Source organism: Oncorhynchus tshawytscha, linkage group LG22 (genome assembly GCF_018296145.1).
Source record: "Oncorhynchus tshawytscha isolate Ot180627B linkage group LG22, Otsh_v2.0, whole genome shotgun sequence".
Taxonomy (NCBI): Eukaryota; Metazoa; Chordata; class Actinopteri; order Salmoniformes; family Salmonidae; genus Oncorhynchus; species Oncorhynchus tshawytscha.
In genome coordinates, this window is record NC_056450.1 from 40,692,719 (window position 1) to 40,714,169 (window position 21,451).

General features: G+C 47.7%; 1 protein-coding gene across 1 annotated transcript in view; it reads left to right on the top strand.

Moving 5' to 3' along the window:
- LOC112222410 (AMP deaminase 2) overlaps positions 1 to 21,451 on the top strand; it is a 56,588-nt gene that overhangs the window by 23,008 nt on the left and 12,129 nt on the right. The window contains exons 2-11 of the mRNA XM_042304253.1: positions 2,284 to 2,408; positions 2,579 to 2,709; positions 2,948 to 3,016; positions 4,273 to 4,384; positions 4,634 to 4,820; positions 6,470 to 6,617; positions 6,896 to 6,985; positions 7,346 to 7,475; positions 7,845 to 8,039; positions 11,747 to 11,878. Coding sequence (XP_042160187.1) covers positions 2,284 to 2,408; positions 2,579 to 2,709; positions 2,948 to 3,016; positions 4,273 to 4,384; positions 4,634 to 4,820; positions 6,470 to 6,617; positions 6,896 to 6,985; positions 7,346 to 7,475; positions 7,845 to 8,039; positions 11,747 to 11,878 — 1,319 coding nt within the window. The remainder of the gene's footprint in view (positions 1 to 2,283; positions 2,409 to 2,578; positions 2,710 to 2,947; positions 3,017 to 4,272; positions 4,385 to 4,633; positions 4,821 to 6,469; positions 6,618 to 6,895; positions 6,986 to 7,345; positions 7,476 to 7,844; positions 8,040 to 11,746; positions 11,879 to 21,451) is intronic.

Consider the following 21,451-nt stretch of genomic DNA (forward strand, 5'->3'; position numbering starts at 1 on the left):
GCATCACACCACAGTAATGGTTCAGCATCACACCACAGTAATGGTTCAGCATCACACCACAGTAATGGTTCAGCATCACACCACAGTAATGGTTCAGCATCACACCACAGTAATGGTTCAGCATCACACCGCAGTAATGGTTCAGCATCACACCACAGTAATGGTTCAGCATCACACCACAGTAATGGTTCAGCATCACACCACAGTAATGGTTCAGCATCACACCACAGTAATGGTTCAGCATCACACCAGTAATGGTTCAGCATAATGGTTCAGCATCACACCAGTAATGGTTCAGTAATGGTTCAGCATCACACCACAGTAATGGTTCAGCATCACACCACAGTAATGGTTCAGCATCACACCAGCATCACACCACAGTAATGGTTCAGCATCACACCACAGTAATGGTTCAGCATCACACCACAGTAATGGTTCAGCATCAGCATCACACAGTAATGGTTCAGCATCACACCGCAGATGGTTCAGCATTAATGGTTCAGCATCACACCACAGTAATGGTTCAGCATCACAGCAGTAATGGTTCAGCATCACACCACAGTAATGGTTCAGCATCACACCACAGTAATGGTTCAGCATCACACCACAGTAATGGTTCAGCATCACACCGCAGTAATGGTTCATCACACCGCAGTAATGGTTCAGCATCACACCACAGTAATGGTTCAGCATCACACCACAGTAATGGTTCAGCATCACATCACATGTCGATGGATTATTTCCATAGAACTCACAGAGCCCCTTGTTGTCCATTACAATTTGTTTCTGCATGTGAAACCTTCCTGCTGGGGTTAGTTTCTCCCTGGTGTGTGTTGTGTGGATGGGGAGTTATGTAACCGTTTGATGATCTAAATATAGCAGCCATTAGGGGATTAGATACATGCAGGACAGTTCCAGTGGAGGAGAGATCTGCTGTCTTTGCTGCTGGACACACACACACACACACATACACACACACACGCACACACACGCACACACACACACACACACACACACACACACACACACACACACACATACACACACACACACACACACACACACACACACACACACACACACACACACACACACACACACACACACACACACACATACACACACACACACACACACACACACACACACACACACACACACAGCTGGATTAGATACAGAGAAACCCGGTGGGCTCAGCTCTACTGTCATACCCACCACTGACCTCTGGCTGGCCACTCCTGTCAAAACACATTCCCGCTCTAGTCTTAACCACTTACATGTTTACATGAAACACAGCAGAGTAGATGAAGGAAAGTTATAATGTAGCTAGCAATCATACAATTGTAAGTACCTGGGTACTATATGCACTGTGTGAGTATACTGGCTGGCAGCAGTCCCTCAGACATCCTACCACTTCAGAGGCTGGATGCCAGGGATTAAATATTCAACAGGAACATTAATCATTTAGATCCTAGTCCTCTGTTTGGGAGGGGAGAATTATATTGTTACACACACAGACCACTAAATATTAAATACACTCTGGGGGACATGAGGGTGAACTGTCTGTCTGTCTGTCTGTCTGGCTGGCTGGCTGGCTGGCTGGCTGGCTGGCTGGCCCTGTTTGCTTGTCTGAATTGTTTTCAATCATTTTGTATTCACTTTACGTTAATGTTAGCGTCTCTCATCTCATTTCCTTCCATCCTAGCTTCCACGATCTGTCCCCATTCGGCCCAGGTCTGGTTACTGTAGTCGCAAACTTTACCCATCAAAAACTACGAGTTCAGTAATAGCCAGGCTAGCTCAGATCAGTATAGAGACATTGAATATTGTGCTGGCAGCCTGGCAACAATGAAGGGCCCATGGATATCCTATTAAATTACAAGAGGGGCTATTTCATAAACCCTCAAAGTTCTCAGAATGGGGTGAAAACGGTAGGCTTGGAACATGGCTGCTGCACCTGATTGGTCCTTTGTCTGTTTGGACTCTGGAAGTAGAACCAGCTGCTGAGCTCAGACCTCAAGCACTGGGCTGGGTTACTGTTTCTTCACTGCTCAGTGTACTGTAGTGACCGTCAGGCTGGGGAACAACAACCATCTGGATGAAACTGTGGAGTTGGCTAAGCATAGCAGAAATTAGAAAACGTAGATCTGATTTGGCAAGGTGCAGGACGACTGAACATAACACTTTGCACTTCTCTCTCTCTCTCTCTCTCTCTCTCTCTCTCTCTCCGTCTCTCCCTCCCTCTCCCTCCCTCCTTCCCACTGTCCCTCCCTCCCTCTCTAGTTGACCCCCGTGGTGCCCGCCACCTCCTGACTTCCCAGCATTCCTTGCCAGGGATCCCCGTAGCGCTGAAACAGACCATTGACCTACGCACCTCCATGGACGGCAAGTACAAGGAGATTGCTGAGGTGAGTAAGATAGAAAGATGGACTTTAAAAACATTTACGATTTCAGCCACACACGTGGATAAACTGCATTTAAAATAACTGAGGATAATACAACAACAACAACAAAAACCGGTTTATTTCCAAGCAAGCTCTAAACAAGCTACTCTCTCTGTGTGTCTGTGCTCATGTAGGAGCTGTTCTCTCGCAGCTTAGCAGAGCGTGATATGCTCAGCGCCCCTTATGAGTTCCCTGAGGACAGTCCCATAGAACAGCTGGAGGAGAGACAACAACGACTACAGAGACAGATCAGCCAGGATGTCAAGTAAGGGAGGGAGGGAGGGAGATATACTGGGAGGGAGGGAGGGAGGGATGAAGGGAGGGAGGGATGAAGGGATGGAGGGAGGGAGGGAGGGAGGGAGGGAGGGAGGGAGGGAGGGAGGGAGGGAGGGAGGGAGGGAGGGAGGGAGGGAGGGAGGGAGGGAGTTAATATTCAGTCCTCATGAATCCCAATGGGATCATGTTGATGTCTCTAAAAAAGCTTTTCATTATGTCTTCTACAGGTTTGAGCCAAATATCCTTCTGCGAGCCAAACAGGAGCTAATGAAGACTGACATCGCTACTGACCTAGAGTGAGTACAGTAAGGATACTCACATTAGCTCTGCTAGCTACTGACCTAGAGTGAGTACAGTAAGGATACTCACATTAGCTCTGCTAGCTACTGACCTAGAGTGAGTACAGTAAGGATACTCACATTAGCTCTGCTAGCTACTGACCTAGAGTGATTACAGTAAGGATACTCACATTAGCTCTGCTAGCTACTGACCTAGAGTGAGTACAGTAAGGATACTCACATTAGCTCTGCTAGCTACTGACCTAGAGTGAGTACAGTAAGGATACTCACATTAGCTCTGCTAGCTACTGACCTAGAGTGAGTACAGTAAGGAGACTCACATTAGCTCTGCTAGCTACTGACCTAGAGTGAGAACAGTAAGGAGACTCACATTAGCTCTGCTAGCTACTGACCTAGAGTCAGTAGAGTGAGAACAGTAAGGAGACTCACATTAGCTCTGCTAGCTACTGACCTAGAGTGAGAACAGTAAGGAGACTCACATTAGCTCTGCTAGCTACTGACCTAGAGTGAGAACAGTAAGGAGACTCACATTAGCTCTGCTAGCTACTGACCTAGAGTCAGTACAGTAAGGAGACTCACATTAGCTCTGCTAGCTACTGACCTAGAGTGAGAACAGTAAGGAGACTCACATTAGCTCTGCTAGCTACTGACCTAGAGTGAGTACAGTAAGGAGACTCACATTAGCTCTGCTAGCTACTGACCTAGAGTGAGTACAATAAGGAGCCTCACATTAGCTCTGCTAGCTACTTACCTAGAGTGAGAACAGTAAGGAGACTCACATTAGCTCTGCTAGCTACTGACCTAGAGTGAGTACAGTAAGGAGACTCACATTAGCTCTGCTAGCTACTGACTTAGAGTGAGAACAGTAAGGAGACTCACATTAGCTCCCTAAGCTTATATCTAGGTTTTAGCTAAGTGGGCTAGCACAGTCTCGTGGCATGCAGAAGACCTTGGGTTTAAATCCTGGTTGGTCACATCTCTCTTAAGCTCAGCAGGCTACCACGGTCTATACATAGTTTCAATTCCCTCTTTATAATATAATAATAGTAATTATTAAGTTTCAAGTTTTATTAGTCGTATGTACAGGATACACATGGGATACACCTTCCAATGAAACGCTTACTTGCAGATTCCGTCTGGCCAATGAAACAACAATAAGAAACAATAAAAGATAAGAACAGGAAACATAAAATAAAGTAGCTCAGTAGAATAGAACAAACGTCATAGAATAAAACATTGTTATGGTGTGTTAGATACCTGAAGGAGCAGAGCCAGGCATTCATGGACCTGTATCCCAAGGAGATGGAGCGGGAAGGAGAGAAGGAGTATCAGCGGGTCTCCATCTCTGGAGAGGAGAAATGTGGGGTAGGTCACAGAAATATCCCCCAAACAGCCATTACCGCTTTCACCACGGTCAACACCTTGACTTTTTATTCAGTAAGGTTCCCTGGCTTTGATTAATGATATCGAATACAGGTCTTGTGTACAAACTTGATTTCACCACAAGCAGCCAACCTTCCAACATGTTACATGTTTCTTCGAAACACGTAGGAGGCTAGAAGTAGGACTCGCAGAACTAACTTGTGCCCTCTCTCCCCGCCCCCTTCTCTCCAGGTTCCCTTCACAGACCTGCTGGATGCTGCTAAGTGTGTAGTGAAGGCCTTGTTCATCAGGGAGAAGTACATCGGCCTGTCCATGCAGAGCTTCTGTCGAACCACAGCCAGCTACCTGGAGGAGCTCAGTGACAGACCTCTAGATATGGGTATCTATGAGGAGATACCTGAGACTTCTGTTACTGCAGGTAGAGTACACAGACATACATAAATACCTACCTACCTACATACATACCTACCTACTTACATACCTACCTTCATACCTACCTACCTACATACATACCTACCTACATACATACCTACCTACATACATACCTACCTACATACCTATCTACCTACATACATACCTACCTACATACATACCTACCTACCTACATACATACCTACCTACATACATACCTACCTACATACATACGTACACACCAACATACTTACATAAATACATACCTACCTACCTACATAACTACCTACATACCTACCTACTTACCTCCATACCTACATACCTACTTACCTCCATACCTACATACATACCTACCTACATACCTACTTACCTCCATACATACCTACCTACCTACCTACTTACCTCCATACATACCTACCTACATATCTATCTATCTATCTACCTACCTACCTACCTACCTACCTACCTACCTACCTACCTACCTACCTACCTACATACATCCAGAATGCATCACATCCAGCCTGATTGGGAGTCCCATAGGGTGGCGCACAATTGGCCTAGCATCGTCTGGGTTTGGCCGGGGTAGGCCTTCATTGTAAATAAGAATTTGTTCTTAAAAACCTCTTAAGGATCCGCCCCTTCTTTTCAATTATCCCCTAAAATGACATACCCAAATCTAAATGCCTGTAGCTCAGGCCCTGCAGCAAGGAATATGCATATTCTTAATACCATTTGAAAGGAAACACTTTGACGTTTGTGGAAATGTGAAAATACTGTAGGAGAATATAACACATTAGATCTGTAAAAGATAATACAAAGAAAAATACAGGCGTTTTTTGTTGGAATTTTGAATCATCATTGAAATGCAAGAGAAAGACCATAATGAATTATTCTAGCCCAGGCGCAATTTACACTTTGGCCACTAGATGGCAGCAGTACATGTGCAATTTGCAATTGCATATCTATACAAAATGTTGTATCAAGACTGCCCAAATGTGCCTAATTGTTTTATTCATACATTTTTAAGTTCATAATTGTGCACTCTCCTCAAACAATAGCATGGTGTTCCTTCACTGTAATAGCTACTGTGAATTGGACAGTGCAGTTAGATTAACAAAAAATTTAGCTTTCTGCCCATATCAGACATGTCTATGTGCTGGGAAATGTTCCTGTTACTTGCAACGTCATGCTAATCACTTTAGCGCACATTTGCTCAACCGTCAAGAGGGTGGGACACCGATCTGTAGAGATCCTTAAGAGGTTTTAACTGACTTGCCTAGTTAAATAAAGGTTAAAAAAAAATAATAATAATACCTACCTACCTACCTACATGCATACACTCACAGGTGGTAGGTAAAGCAAGCCAGCTACAGATGAAGAGGTGGTTTCACATGTGCTATTCCCCATCTGCCTCCTGCTAGAACAGACTATCACTCAGTGTAGGAGAATTTTCATCACTGAAATTCAGCGTGAAAATAAATCTTTAGTTTGGCTCTGTGCATTCCAGTTCCATCCCAAATGTTTGGGTATATAGAATGTCTGTGTCTGAGGGACACAAACTTTAGTAACGTTCTATTTGATTCTATTCTATTTGATTCTATTCTATTTGATTCTATTCTATTTGATTCTATTCTATTGTACTATATTCTATTCTAGACTTAGACCAAACGGTCCATCCTCCTGTCTCCGCCACACACCCCTATGAAAACCAGGACCCTGCCTGTATGCCTCCTGATATAGGCTACGGCTGCAAGATGGTAAACGGTGTCGTCCACATCTACACAAAGAAGGACAGCATGGACACGTGAGACGCATCAATTAACTCTCAACATATCATAGTGTTAGACCTATTATAGCACCTTGTAAAGGCTCATATGTGCTTATAACAAGTTGTCAAGCAATATACCTATTGGCTTTAGATGAATTGTTACCGTGGTTATAAACATGCCAATGCCTAGCAACCGTACATCGTAGGTTGTTATGAGTTCATCATTATGAAAATACTATTTGTGACAGTGCCTTTAAGTTTGCCGGCTGTATGCTATCGAGACGGTGTTAAAGGCCTGTGTACTGCCATGTCAGGTCTACAGAGTTGGAGCTGCCCTACCCAGACCTATCGGAGTACATCGCTGATATGAACGTCATGACGGCCCTCATCATCAACGGACCTGTGTGAGTTAACGTACCTCTGATGGTATACATGTGGTAGTGTTGATTCAATCCGAAGCGCTGAAGACTTGCGCTGCAGCGTGACAGATATTTAAAGGCAATGTTCCCGCATTAGCAGGGACTGCATTTACGGTAGACACGGCATATGTCGGCTCAATTGCAAGTTAACTTTCCATTTAAATCGTGCTACAGATTGAACCAAACCTAAGGTTTCTGTAATGGCCATTCTGTCAAGAAACACATTTTCTCCAGATACAAAACATCATGATGACAGAACCGTCTGTCAGTTACTCCTGACGGTGTGCTGTCTGTTATCAGTGGACCAACTGACATTGTGTCCGTGTTCACTTCCTGCCTTCACAGGAAGTCGTTCTGTTACCGTCGCTTACAGTACCTGAGTTCTAAGTTCCAGATGCACATCCTGCTGAATGAGATGAAGGAACTGGCAGCTCAGAAGAAAGTTCCTCACAGAGATTTCTATAACATACGCAAGGTGAGTCCTCAATTAGTGTGTTGGAGAGGACCAGCGAGAGCTATACTGTCCTCTACTGTCTATACCGCTACGCAGAATCAGTGATCTACATATCATCTTGCACCCTAAATAACTGCTCATTATGTGACCAAGATTTTCAAATATGCACAGATGCATGCTCAGGCCGATGCCCTCGAAATGTTGCGTATTTCTTGAGCCTCATGACAGAGGTTCGGTCTGACGCTAGGCCGTCATCGTAAATAAGAATTTTTTCTTAACTGACTTGCCTAGTTAAATAAAATACATACATAGAATATTCTATCTTCATTTTGATTGATAAAGTGCCAAATAACAGCTTCATCTGTGTCTGGTTCCTTGTTGCACACCCAGGTGGACACCCACATCCACGCCTCGTCCTGTATGAACCAGAAACACCTGCTGAGGTTCATCAAGAGGGCCATGAAGAAGTATCCAGGGGAGATCGTCCATGTGGAGAGAGGCAAGGGACAAACGCTCATGGAGGTGTTCCAAACCATGAACCTCACAGCCTTCGACCTCAGTGTGGATACACTGGACATGCACGCTGTGAGTAGTGCTGGAGAAGGAAAGGGAGAGGGAGATGGAGAAGGAGAAGGAGAGGGAGAGGGAGAAGGAGAGGAGAGGGAGAAGGAGAGGGTGAGGGTGAGGGTGAGGGTGAGGGTGAAGGAGAGGGAGAGGGAGAGGGGGAGGGAGAGGGAGAGGGAGAAGGAGAGGAGAAGGAGAGGGAGAGGGAGAGGGTGAGGGTGAAGGAGAGGGAGAGGGTGAAGGAGAGGGAGAGGGTAAAGGAGAAAGGAGAGGGTGAGGGAGAGGGAGAAGGAAAAGGGAGGGAGAGGGAGAAGGAGAAGGAGAGGGAGGGAGAAGGAGAGGGAGAAGGAGAAGGAGAAGGAGAAGGAGAAGGAGAGGGAGAATGAGAGGGTGAGGGTGAGGGTGAAGGAGAGGGAGGGGAGGGAGAGGGAGGAGAGGGAGAGGGGAGGGAGAGGGAGAGGGAGAGGGAGAAGGGAGAAGGAGAAGGAGAAGGAGAAGGAGAGGAGAGGGGGAGAGGAGAGAAGGAGAGGAGAGGAGAGGAGAGAAGGAGAAGGAGAAGAGAGGAGAGAGGGAGAGAAGAGAAGGAGAAGGAGAGAAGGAGAGGGAGAAGGAGAGAGGGAGGAGAAGAAGGAGAAGGAGAAGGAGAAGGAGAAGGAGAAGGAGAAGGAGAAGGAGAAGGAGAAGGAGAGGGTGAGGGAGAAGGAGAGGGGAAGAGAGGGAGAGGGTAAAGGAGAGGGAGAGGGTGAGGAGAGGGAGAAGGAAAAGGAGAGGGAGAAGGAGAGGGAGAAGGAGAAGGAGAAGGAGAAGGAGAAGGAGGGAAGAGAAGGAGAAGGAGAGGGAGAGGGAGAGGGAGAGGGGAGAAGGAGAGGGAGAGGGAGAGGGAGAGGGAGAGGGAGAGGGAGAGGGAAGGAGAGAAGGAGAGGGAGGAGGGAGAGAGAGAGGAGAGGGTGAGGGAGAGGGAGGGAGAAGGAAAAGGAAAGGGAGAAGGAGAGGTAGAGGGAAGGAGAGGGAGAGGGGAAGAGAGGAGAGGGTAAAGGAGGGAGAAGGGAGAAGGAGAGGGAGAGGAGAGGGAGAGGGAGAGGGAAGGAGAGGGAGAAGGAGAAGGAGAAGGAGAAGGAGAAGGAGAAGGAGAAGGAGAAGGAGAAGGAGAAGGAGAAGGAGAAGGAAGGAGAGGAGAGAGAGGAGAAGGGGAGAAGGAGGAGAAGGAGAGGAGAGGGAGAGGGAGAGGGAGAGGGTGAGGGTGAAGGAGAGGGTGAAGGAGAGGGAGAGGGTAAAGGAGAGGGAGAGGGTGAGGAGAGGGAGAAGGAAAAGGAGAGGGAGAGGGAGAAGGAGAGGGAGAAGGAGAAGGAGAAGGAGAAGGAGAGGGAGAGGGAGAAGGAGAAGGAGAAGGAGAAGGAGAGGGAGAAGGAGAAGGAGAAGGAGAGGGAGGAAGGGAAAGGAAAGGGAGAGGGAGAAGGAGAAGGAAAGGGTGAAGGAGAGGGAGAGGGTGAGGGTGAAGGAGAGGGAGAGGGTAAAGGAGAGGGAGAGGGAGAGGGAGAGGGAGAGGGAGAGGGAGAGGGTGAGAGGGTGAGAGGGAGAGGGAGAAGGAAAAGGAGAGGGAGAAGGAGAGGGAGAGGGAGAAGGAGAAGGAGAAGGAGAAGGAGAAGGAGAGGGAGAAGGAGAAGGAGAAGGAGAGGGAAAAGGAAAGGGAGAGGGAGAAGGAGAAGGAAAGGGAGAAGGAGAGGGAGAGGAGAAGGAGAGGGAGAGGGAGAGGAGAAGGGAGAAGGAGAAGGAGAAGGAGAAGGAGAAGGAGAGGAGAAGGAGAAGGAGAAGGAGAAGGAGAAGGAGAGGGAGAAGGAGAGGGAGAGGGAGAGGGAGAAGGAGAGGGAGAAGGAGAGGGAGAAGGAGAGGGAGAGGGTGAGGGTGAAGGAGAGGGTAAAGGAGAGGGAGAGGGAGAAGGAAAAGGAGAGGGAGAGGGTGAAGGAGAGGGTGAGGGTGAGGGAGAAGGAGAAGGAGAAGAAGGAGAAGGAGATGGAGAGGGAGAAGGAGAGGGAGAGGAAGAAGGTCTGAATGAATGAAATATTCTTATTAAATACTTTTTGCTTTACAGAGTTGAATGTGCTGACAACAAAATCACACAAAAATGATCTATGGAAATCGAATTTATCAACCCATGGAGGTCTGGATTTGGAGTCACACTCAAAATTAAATTGGAAAACCACACTACAGGCTGATCCAACTTTGATGTAATGTCCTTAAAACAAGTCAAAATGAGGCTCAGTAGTGTGTGTGGCCTCCATGTGCCTGTATGACCTCCCTACAACGCCTGGGCATGCTCCTGATGAGGATGGTCTCCTGAGGGATCTCCTCTCCGTCAACTCCTGGACAGTCTGTGGTGCAACGTGGCATTGCTGGATGGAGCGAGACATGATGTCCCAGATGTGCTCAATTGGATTCAGGTCTGGGAACGGGCGGGCCAGTCCATAGCATCAATGCCTCCTCTTGCAGGAACTGCTGACACACTCCAGCCACATGAGGTCTAGCATTGTCTTGCATTAGGAGGAACCCAGGAGGAACCCAGGGCCACCAGCATATGGTCTCACAAGGGGTCTGAGGATCTCATCTCGGTACCAAATGGCAGTCAGGCTACCTCTGGCGAGCACATGGAGGGCTGTGCGGCCCCCAAAGAAATGCCACCCCACACCATGACTGACCCACAGCCAAACCGGTCATGCTGGAGGATGTTGCAGGCAGCAGAACATTCTCCACGGCGTCTCCAGACTGTCACGTCTGTCACATGTGCTCAGTGTGAACCTGCTTTCATCTGTGAAGAGCACAGGGCGCCAGTGGCGAATTTGCCAATCTTGGTGTTATCTGGCAAATGCCAAACGTCCTGCACGGTGTTGGGCTGTAAGCACAACCCCCACCTGTGGACGTCGGGCCCTCATACCACCCTCATGGAGTCTTATTTCTGACAATTTGAGCAGACACATGCACATTTGTGGCCTGCTGGAGGTCATTTTGCAGGGCTCTGGCAGTGCTCCTCCTTGCACAAAGGTGGAGGTAGTGGTCCTGCTGCTGGGTTGTTGCCCTCCTACGGCCTCCTCCACGTCTCCTGTCTCCTGGTAGCACCTCCATGCTCTGGACACTACGCTGACAGACACAGCAAACCTTCTTGCCACAGCTCGCATTGATGTGCCATCCTGGATGAGCTGCACTACCTGAGCCACTTGTGTGGGTTGTAGACTCCGTCTCATGCTACCACTAGAGTGAAAGCACCGCCAGCATTCAAAAGTGACCAAAACATCAGCCAGGAAGCATAGGAACTGAGAAGTGGTCTGTGGTCCCCACCTGCAGAACCACTCCTTTATTGGGGGTGTCTTGCTAATTGCCTATAATTTCCACCTGTTGTGAAATGTATTGTCAATCAGTGTTGCTTCCTAAGTGGACAGTTTTATTTCACAGAAGTGTGATTGACTTAGTTACATTGTGTTGTTTAAGTGTTCCCTTTATTTTTTTGAGCAGTGTATATTGGTTTTGGTTCCTATATTAAGAGAGGAAACATAGAGGAGACAGGAAAGTCAATGAAGAGATCTCAGGAAAAGGATGGATTAACAGTCGTTCAATTATTTTCTGATTTTTTGATTGACAATTGTACTTTAAAGACAGATGACTCTCTTACGTGACAGCTTGGCAGCGACATCAAAAAGCGAGACATTGACTGAGAACTGTCCCTTTTCTCCTCACAGGACCGCAACACTTTCCATCGCTTTGACAAGTTCAACGCCAAATACAACCCCATCGGCGAGTCCATCCTGAGAGAGATCTTCATCAAGACAGACAACCATGTAGAAGGGAAATACTTCGGACACATCATCAAGGTATAATCAGCATACTGTACATGCTCTCTACCTTAACCTAGTAAACAATAGTTCTGTCACAATTCTCAACCCTTTCTCCTCATGTAAACAATTCCCATCTGAAATGAAAAGCGTTTGGTGATTTGTAAATTGGAGGAGTTTCCACAAGAGAAAGAGTGTTCAAATCATAAGAAGAGAAGAAGAAGAAGAGAAGAGAATTTTATCTCGTCTGGTAGGCTCGCTTCACTGGGCAGCTCGCGTCTGGGTTTCCCTTTGTAGTCGTTAATTAGTTTTCAAACCCTGCCACATCCGACGAGCGTCAGAGCCGGTGTAGTAGGATTCAATCTTAATCCTGCATTGACGCTTTGCTTGTTTGATGGTTCGTCAGAGGGCATAGCTAGATTTCTTATAGGCGTCCGGATTAGTCTCCCGCTCCTTGAAAGCGGCAGCTCTAGCCTTTAACTCGATGCGGACTGAGGTGGTGTATTCCTAAATGCCATTGGATGAATCCCGGGACATATTCCAGTCTGTGCTAGAATTTTTTCCCTGGTTGCACGTGAAATGCTGATAGAAATTTGGTAAAACTGATTTAAGTTTGCCTACATTAAAGTCCCCAGCCACTAGGAGTTTTGCTTCTGAGCATTTTCTTCTTTGCTGATGGCCTTATAGAGTTGGTTGAGAGCGGTCTTAGTGTCAGCTTCGCTATGTGGTGGTAAATAGACAGCTACGAATAATACAGATGAAAACTCTCTTGGTAGATAGTGTGGTCTACAGCTTATCATAAGGTACTCTACCTCAGGCGAGCAATACATCGAGACTTCTTTAATATTAGACACCAGCTGTTATTGACAAAAAGACACTCATCCCTCGTCTTACCGGAGGTAGACGTCTCTGTTCTGCCGGAAAATCCCGCTAGCACTACATTGTATGTTTCTTCGTTCAGCCACGTCTCGGTGAAACATAAGATGTTACAGTTTTTAATGTCCCGTTGGTAGGATAATCTTAATAGTAGGTCATCAATTTTATCTTTCAATGATTGTAAATTAGCAAGGAGAATGAAGACATTAGTAGTTTACTCGCCGCCTACAGATTCTCAGAAGGATCCCCGATGTGCGTCCCCTTTTCCGGCGTCTTTTCTTCACGCAAAAGGCGTGGACCTTATGGGGCGGCAGGTATCCTAGTGGTTCAAGCGTTGGGCCAGTAACTCAAAGGTTGCTGGATCGAATCCCTGAGCTGACAAGGTAAAAATATGTCGTTCTGCCCCTAAACAAGGCAGTTAACCCACTGTTCACCAGTAGGCCGTCTTTTAAATAAGAATTTGTTCTTAACTGACTTGCCTAGTTCAATAAAGGTTCAATGTAAAAGGAAATAATCTGGGCCTGTTCCAGTGAAAGTAGGATATCCTTCTCGTCAGACTCGTTAAAGGAAAACGTTTCTTCCAGTGAGTAGTTCACCTTCGTTTCGGTCATAAGAGACAGTAGAAGCAACATTATGTACACAAGTAAAAAAATCATTTACACAAAAAAATAACAAAATTGCACAATTGGTTAGGAGAACGTAAAACGTCAGCCATATTCTTCAGGCGCAATCTCCGCCATCTCAGGGAACCAGACATATATAGGGAAGGTAATGACAGAGGTGATTGAGTCAAATCAAATCAAATCAAATCAAATTTTATTTGTCACATACACATGGTTAGCAGATGTTAATGCGAGTGTAGCGAAATGCTTGTGCTTCTAGTTCCGACAATGCAGTAATAACGAGCAAGTAATCTAACTAACAATTCCAAAAAAAACTACTGTCATACACAGTGTAAGGGGATAAAGAATATGTACATAAGGATATATGAATGAGTGATGGTACAGAGCAGCATAGGCAAGATACAGTAGATGATATCGAGTACAGTATATACATATGAGATAAGTATGTAAACCAAGTGGCATAGTTAAAGTGGCTAGTGATACATGTATTACATAAGGATGCAGTCGATGATATAGAGTACAGTATCAACGTATGCATATGAGATGAACAATGTAGGGTAAGTAACATTATATAAGGTAGCATTGTTTAAAGTGGCTAGTGATATATTTACATCATTTCCCATCAATTCCCATGATTAAAGTGGCTGGAGTAGAGTCAGTGTCATTGACAGTGTGTTGGCAGTAGCCACTCAATGTTAGTGGTGGCTGTTTAACAGTCTGATGGCCTTGAGATAGAAGCTGTTTTTCAGTCTCTCGGTCCCAGCTTTGATGCACCTGTACTGACCTCGCCTTCTGGATGGCAGCGGGGTGAACAGGCAGTGGCTCGGGTGGTTGATGTCCTTGATGATCTTTATGGCCTTCCTGTAGCATCGGGTGGTGTAGGTGTCCTGGAGGGCAGGTAGTTTGCCCCCGGTGATGCGTTGTGCAGACCTCACTACCCTCTGGAGAGCCTTACGGTTGAGGGCGGTGCAGTTGCCATACCAGGCGGTGATACAGCCCGCCAGGATGCTCTCGATTGTGCATCTGTAGAAGTTTGTGAGTGCTTTTAGTGACAAGCCGAATTTCTTCAGCCTCCTGAGGTTGAAGAGGCGCTGCTGCGCCTTCCTCACGATGCTGTCTGTGTGAGTGGACCAATTCAGTTTGTCTGTGATGTGTATGCCGAGGAACTTAAAACTTGCTACCCTCTCCACTACTGTTCCATCGATGTGGATGGGGGTGTTCCCTCTGCTGTTTCCTGAAGTCCACAATCATCTCCTTAGTTTTGTTGACGTTGAGTGTGAGGTTATTTTCCTGACACCACACTCGGAGGGCCCTCACCTCCTCCCTGTAGGCCGTCTCGTCGTTGTTGGTAATCAAGCCTACCACTGTTGTGTCGTCCGCAAACTTGATGATTGAGTTGGAGGCGTGCATGGCCACGCAGTCGTGGGTGAACAGGGAGTACAGGAGAGGGCTCAGAACGCACCCTTGTGGGGCCCCAGTGTTGAGGATCAGCGGGGGGAGATGTTGTTGCCTACCCTCACCACCTGGGGGCGGCCCGTCAGGAAGTCCAGTACCCAGTTGCACAGGGCGGGGGTCGAGACCCAGGGTCTCGAGCTTGATGACGAGCTTGGAGGGTACTATGGTGTTGAATGCCGAGCTGTAGTCGATGAACAGCATTCTCACATAGGTATTCCTCTTGTCCAGATGGGTTAGGGCAGTGTGCAGTGTGGTTGAGATTGCATCGTCTGTGGACCTATTTGGGCGGTAAGCAAATTGGAGTGGGTCAAGGGTGTCAGGTAGGGTGGAGGTGATATGGTCCTTGACTAGTCTCTCAAAGCACTTCATGATGACGGATGTGAGTGCTACGGGCGGTAGTCGTTTAGCTCAGTTACCTTAGCTTTCTTGGGAACAGGAACAATGGTGGCCCTCTTGAAGCATGTGGGAACAGCAGACTGGTATAGGGATTGATTGAATATGTCCGTAAACACACCGGCCAGCTGGTCTGTGCATGCAGGTGAGTCCAATAATCGCTGATGCGCGTGACAGAGGGGGGAAGTCAGGTGTGCCTAATGATGATGGCAGGAGTGTGCAATGCTGGGAGCCTGGCGCCATCGAGCGCCAGGGGGGATCGGGAGCAGGCGTGACATCTACGGATGTTGTAGAGCATAAACCTACAGGAGCGAGACATTGTCCACCGTGATGGAAAAGTCTTTGAGCGGGCAGGCCTTCCCCAGGAGCAAAAGCAGTTCCGTCTTGTTGAGTTTGAGCTTGAGGTGGTGTGCCAACATCCAAGCTGAGATATCTGCCAGGCACGCAGGGATGAGTGTCGCCAGCTGCGTGTCAGAAGGGGGAAGGAGAAAAGTAGTTGAGTGTCATCTGCATAGCAATGATAGGAGAGACCATGTGAGGATATGACAGAGCAGAGTGACTTGGTGTATAGAGAGAAGAGGAGAGGGCCTAGAACTAAGCCCTCAGGGACACCAGTATTGAGAGTACGTGGTGGGGAGGATTAAGGAGGGAGGAGAAGGTAGAAAAGAGTTTCCTAGGGTTAGAGGCTTGACATGTAGGGATAGAATGAGGACGAGGATAGAAAGAGGAAGAGGATAGAACGAGGAAGAGGATAGAACGGGGAAGAGGAGAGAAAGAGGAAGAGGATAGGAAGAGGAAGAGGATAGAAAGAGGAAGAGGAGAGAAAGAGGAAGAGGAGGAGGATAGAACGAGGAAGAGGATAGAACGAGGAAGAGGATAGAAAGAGGAAGAGGAGAGAAAGAGGAAGAGGAGGAGGATAGAACGAGGAAGAGGATAGAACGAGGAAGAGGATAGAAAGAGGAAGAGGATAGAAAGAAGAAGAGAAGGTAGAGAGGAGGGTTTGATTGGATGATAGGAAGTTTAATTTTCCTCCATTTTCGCTTAGCTGCCCGTAGCCCTGTTCTGTAAGCTCGCAATGTGTCACTCAGCCACGGAGCAAGAGGGAGGGCCGAGCCGGCCTGGAGGAAAGGGGACAGTGCGAGTCACAGGATGCGGAAAGGAGGAGAGTAGGGTTGAAGAGGCAGATTCAAGAGACAGGACGGAGAAGGATTTAGCAGAAGGGAGAGATGATAGGTTAGAAGAGGAGAGAGTAGTGGGACAGAGAAGATTTTGACGGCACATGACCATCTGGGTAGGGGCTGAGTGGTTAGGTTTGGAGGAAAGGGAGGAAGAAAAGGAAACAAAATAGTGATCAGAGACCTAGAAGGGGGTTACAGTGAGATTAGTAGGAGAACAGAGACCTAGAAGGGGGTTACAGTGATATTAGTAGGAGAACAGAGACCAGGAGGGGGTTACAGTGAGATTAGTAGGAGAACAGAGACCAGGAGGGGGTTACAGTGAGATTAGTAGGAGAACAGAAACCTGGAGGGGTTACAGTGAGATTAGTAGGAGAACAGAGACCAGGAGGGGGGTTACAGTGAGATTAGTAGGAGAACAGAGACCAGGAGGTGGTTACAGTGAGATTAGTAGGAGAACAGAGACCTGGAGGGGTTAGAGTGAGATTAGTAGGAGAACAGAGACCTGGAGGGGGTTACAGTGAGATTCGTAGGAGAACAGAGACATGGAGGGGTTACAGTGAGATTAGTAGGAGAACAGAGACCTGGAGGGGGTTACAGTGAGATTAGTAGGAGAACAGAGACCTGGAGGGGGTTACAGTGAGATTAGTAGGAGAACAGAGACCAGGAGGGGGTTACAGTGAGATTAGTAGGAGAACAGAGACCAGGAGGGGGGTTACAGTGAGATTAGTAGGAGAACAGAGACCAGGAGGGGGTTACAGTGAGATTAGTAGGAGAACAGAGACCAGGAGGGGGATTACAGTGAGATTAGTAGGAGAACAGAGACCAGGATGGGGGTTACAGTGAGATTAGTAGGAGAACAGAGACCTGGAGGGGTGTCACAGTGAGATTAGTAGGAGAACGGAGACCTGGAGGGGGTTACAGTGAGATTAGTAGGAGAACAGAGAGCTGGAGGGGGGTTACAGTGAGATTAGTAGGAGAACAGAGACCTGGAGGGGGTTAGAGTGAGATTAGTAGGAGAACAGAGACCTGGAGGGAGTTACAGTGAGATTAGTAGGAGAACAGAGACCAGGAGGGGGGTTACAGTGAGATTAGTAGGAGAACAGAGACATGGAGGGGGTTACAGTGAGATTAGTAGGAGAACAGAGACCTGGAGGGGTTACAGTGAGATTAGTAGGAGAACAGAGACATGGAGGGTGTTACAGTGAGATTAGTAGGAGAACAGAGACCTGGAGGGTGGTTACAGTGAGATTAGTAGGAGAACAGAGACCTGGAGGGGGTTACAGTGAGATTAGTAGGAAAACAAAGACCTGGAGGGGGTTACAGTGAGATTAGTAGGAGAACAGAGACCTGGAGGGGTTACAGTGAGATTAGTAGGAGAACAGAGACCTGGAGGGGGTTACAGTGAGATTAGTAGGAGAACAGAGACCTAGAAGGGGGTTACAGTGAGATTAGTAGGAGAACAGAGACCTGGAGGGGGTGCAGTGAGATTAAAAGGAGAACAGAGACCAGGAGGGGGTTACAGTGAGATTAGTAGGAGAACAGAGACCTGGAGGGGTTACAGTGAGATTAGTAGGAGAACAGAGACCAGGAGGGGGTTACAGTGAGATTAGTAGGAGAACAGAGACCAGGAGGTGGTTACAGTGAGATTAGTAGGAGAACAGAGACCTGGAGGGGTTAGAGTGAGATTAGTAGGAGAACAGAGACCTGAGGGGGTTACAGTGAGATTCGTAGGAGAACAGAGACATGGAGGGGTTACAGTGAGATTAGTAGGAGAACAGAGACCTGGAGGGGGTTACAGTGAGATTAGTAGGAGAACAGAGACCTGGAGGGGGTGCAGTGAGATTAAAAGGAGAACAGAGACCAGGAGGGGGTTACAGTGAGATTAGTAGGAGAACAGAGACCTGGAGGGGGTTACAGTGAGATTAGTAGGAGAACAGAGACCAGGAGGGGGGTTACAGTGAGATTAGTAGGAGAACAGAGACCAGGAGGTGGTTACAGTGAGATTAGTAGAGAACAGAGACCTGGAGGGGTTAGAGTGAGATTAGTAGGAGAACAGAGACCTGGAGGGGGTTACAGTGAGATTCGTAGGAGAACAGAGACATGGAGGGGGTTACAGTGAGATTAGTAGGAGAACAGAGAGCTGGAGGGGGTTACAGTGAGATTAGTAGGAGAACAGAGACCTGGAGGGGGTTAGAGTGAGATTAGTAGGAGAACAGAGACCTGGAGGGAGTTACAGTGAGATTAGTAGGAGAACAGAGACCAGGAGGGGGTTACAGTGAGATTAGTAGGAGAACAGAGACCTGGAGGGGGTCACAGTGAAATTAGTAGGAGAATAGAGACCTGGAGGGGTTAGAGTGAGATTAGTAGGAGAACAGAGACCTGGAGGGGGTTACAGTGAGATTAGTAGGAGAACAGAGACCTGGAGGAGGTTACAGTGCGATTAGTAGGAGAACAGAGACCTGGGGGGTTACAGTGAGATTAGTAGGAGAACAGAGACCAGGAGGGGGTTACAGTGAGATTAGTAGGAGAACAGAGACCAGGAGGGGGTTACAGTGAGATTAGTAGGAGAACAGAGACCAGGAGGGGGTTACAGTGAGATTAGTAGGAGAACAGAGACCAGGAGGGGATTACAGTGAGATTAGTAGGAGAACAGAGACCAGGATGGGGGTTACAGTGAGATTAGTAGGAGAACAGAGACCTGGAGGGGTGTGTCACAGTGAGATTAGTAGGAGAACGGAGACCTGGAGGGGGTTACAGTGAGATTAGTAGGAGAACAGAGAGCTGGAGGGGTTACAGTGAGATTAGTAGGAGAACAGAGACCTGGAGGGGGTTAGAGTGAGATTAGTAGGAGAACAGAGACCTGGAGGGAGTTACAGTGAGATTAGTAGGAGAACAGAGACCAGGAGGGGGTTACAGTGAGATTAGTAGGAGAACAGAGACATGGAGGGGGTTACAGTGAGATTAGTAGGAGAACAGAGACCTGGAGGGGGTTACAGTGAGATTAGTAGGAGAACAGAGACATGGAGGGTGTTACAGTGAGATTAGTAGGAGAACAGAGACCTGGAGGGTGGTTACAGTGAGATTAGTAGGAGAACAGAGACCTGGAGGGGGTTACAGTGAGATTAGTAGGAAAACAAAGACCTGGAGGGGTTACAGTGAGATTAGTAGGAGAACAGAGACCTGGAGGGGTTACAGTGAGATTAGTAGGAGAACAGAGACCTGGAGGGGGTTACAGTGAGATTAGTAGGAGAACAGAGACCTAGAAGGGGTTACAGTGAGATTAGTAGGAGAACAGAGACCTGGAGGGGGTGCAGTGAGATTAAAAGGAGAACAGAGACCAGGAGGGGGGTTACAGTGAGATTAGTAGGAGAACAGAGACCTGGAGGGGTTACAGTGAGATTAGTAGGAGAACAGAGACCAGGAGGGGGTTACAGTGAGATTAGTAGGAGAACAGAGACCAGGAGGTGGTTACAGTGAGATTAGTAGGAGAACAGAGACCTGGAGGGGTTAGAGTGAGATTAGTAGGAGAACAGAGACCTGGAGGGGGTTACAGTGAGATTCGTAGGAGAACAGAGACATGGAGGGGTTACAGTGAGATTAGTAGGAGAACAGAGACCTGGAGGGGGTTACAGTGAGATTAGTAGGAGAACAGAGACCTGGAGGGGGTGCAGTGAGATTAAAAGGAGAACAGAGACCAGGAGGGGGTTACAGTGAGATTAGTAGGAGAACAGAGACCTGGAGGGGTTACAGTGAGATTAGTAGGAGAACAGAGACCAGGAGGGGGTTACAGTGAGATTAGTAGGAGAACAGAGACCAGGAGGTGGTTACAGTGAGATTAGTAGGAGAACAGAGACCTGGAGGGGTTAGAGTGAGATTAGTAGGAGAACAGAGACCTGGAGGGGGTTACAGTGAGGTCGTAGGAGAACAGAGACATGGAGGGGGGTTACAGTGAGATTAGTAGGAGAACAGAGAGCTGGAGGGGGTTACAGTGAGATTAGTAGGAGAACAGAGACCTGGAGGGGGTTAGAGTGAGATTAGTAGGAGAACAGAGACCTGGAGGGAGTTACAGTGAGATTAGTAGGAGAACAGAGACCAGGAGGGGGTTACAGTGAGATTAGTAGGAGAACAGAGACCTGGAGGGAGGTTAGAGTGAGATTAGTAGGAGAACAGAGACCTGGAGGGGTTACAGTGAGATTAGTAGGAGAACAGAGACCTGGAGGGAGGTTACAGTGAGATTAGTAGGAGAACAGAGACCTGGGGGTTACAGTGAGATTAGTAGGAGAACAGAGACCTGGAGAGGGGTTACAGTGAGATTAGTAGGAGAACAGAGACCTGGAGGGGGTTAGAGTGAGATTAGTAGGAGAACAGAGACCTGGAGGGGGTTACAGTGAGATTAGTAGTAGAACAGAGACCTGGAGGGGGGTTACAGTGAGATTAATAGGAGAACAGAGACATGGAGGGGGTTACAGTGAGATTAGTAGGAGAACAGAGACCTGGAGGGGTTACAGTGAGATTAGTAGGAGAACAGAGACATGGAGGGTGTTACAGTGAGAATAGTAGGAGAACAGAGACCTGGAGGGTGGTTACAGTGAGATTAGTAGGAGAACAGAGACCTGGAGGGGGTTACAGTGAGATTAGTAGGAGAACAGAGACCTGGAGGGGTTACAGTGAGATTAGTAGGAGAACAGAGACCTGGAGGGGGTTACAGTGAGATTAGTAGGAGAACAGAGACCTGGAGGGGTTACAGTGAGATGGAGGGGGTAGGAGAACAGAGACCTGGAGGGGGTGCAGTGAGATTAAAAGGAGAACAGAGACCTGGAGGGGGGTTAGAGTGAGATTAGTAGGAGAACAGAGACCTGGAGGGGGTTACAGTGAGATTAGTAGGAGAACAGAGACCTGGAGGGGTTACAGTGAGATTAGTAGGAGAACAGAGACCTGGAGGGGTAGGAGAACAGTGACATTAGTAGGAGAACAGAGACCTGGAGGGTTACAGTGAGATTAGTAGGAGAACAGAGACCTGGAGGGGGTTACAGTGAGATTAGTAGGAGAACAGAGAACTGGAGGGGTTAGAGTGAGATTAGTAGGAG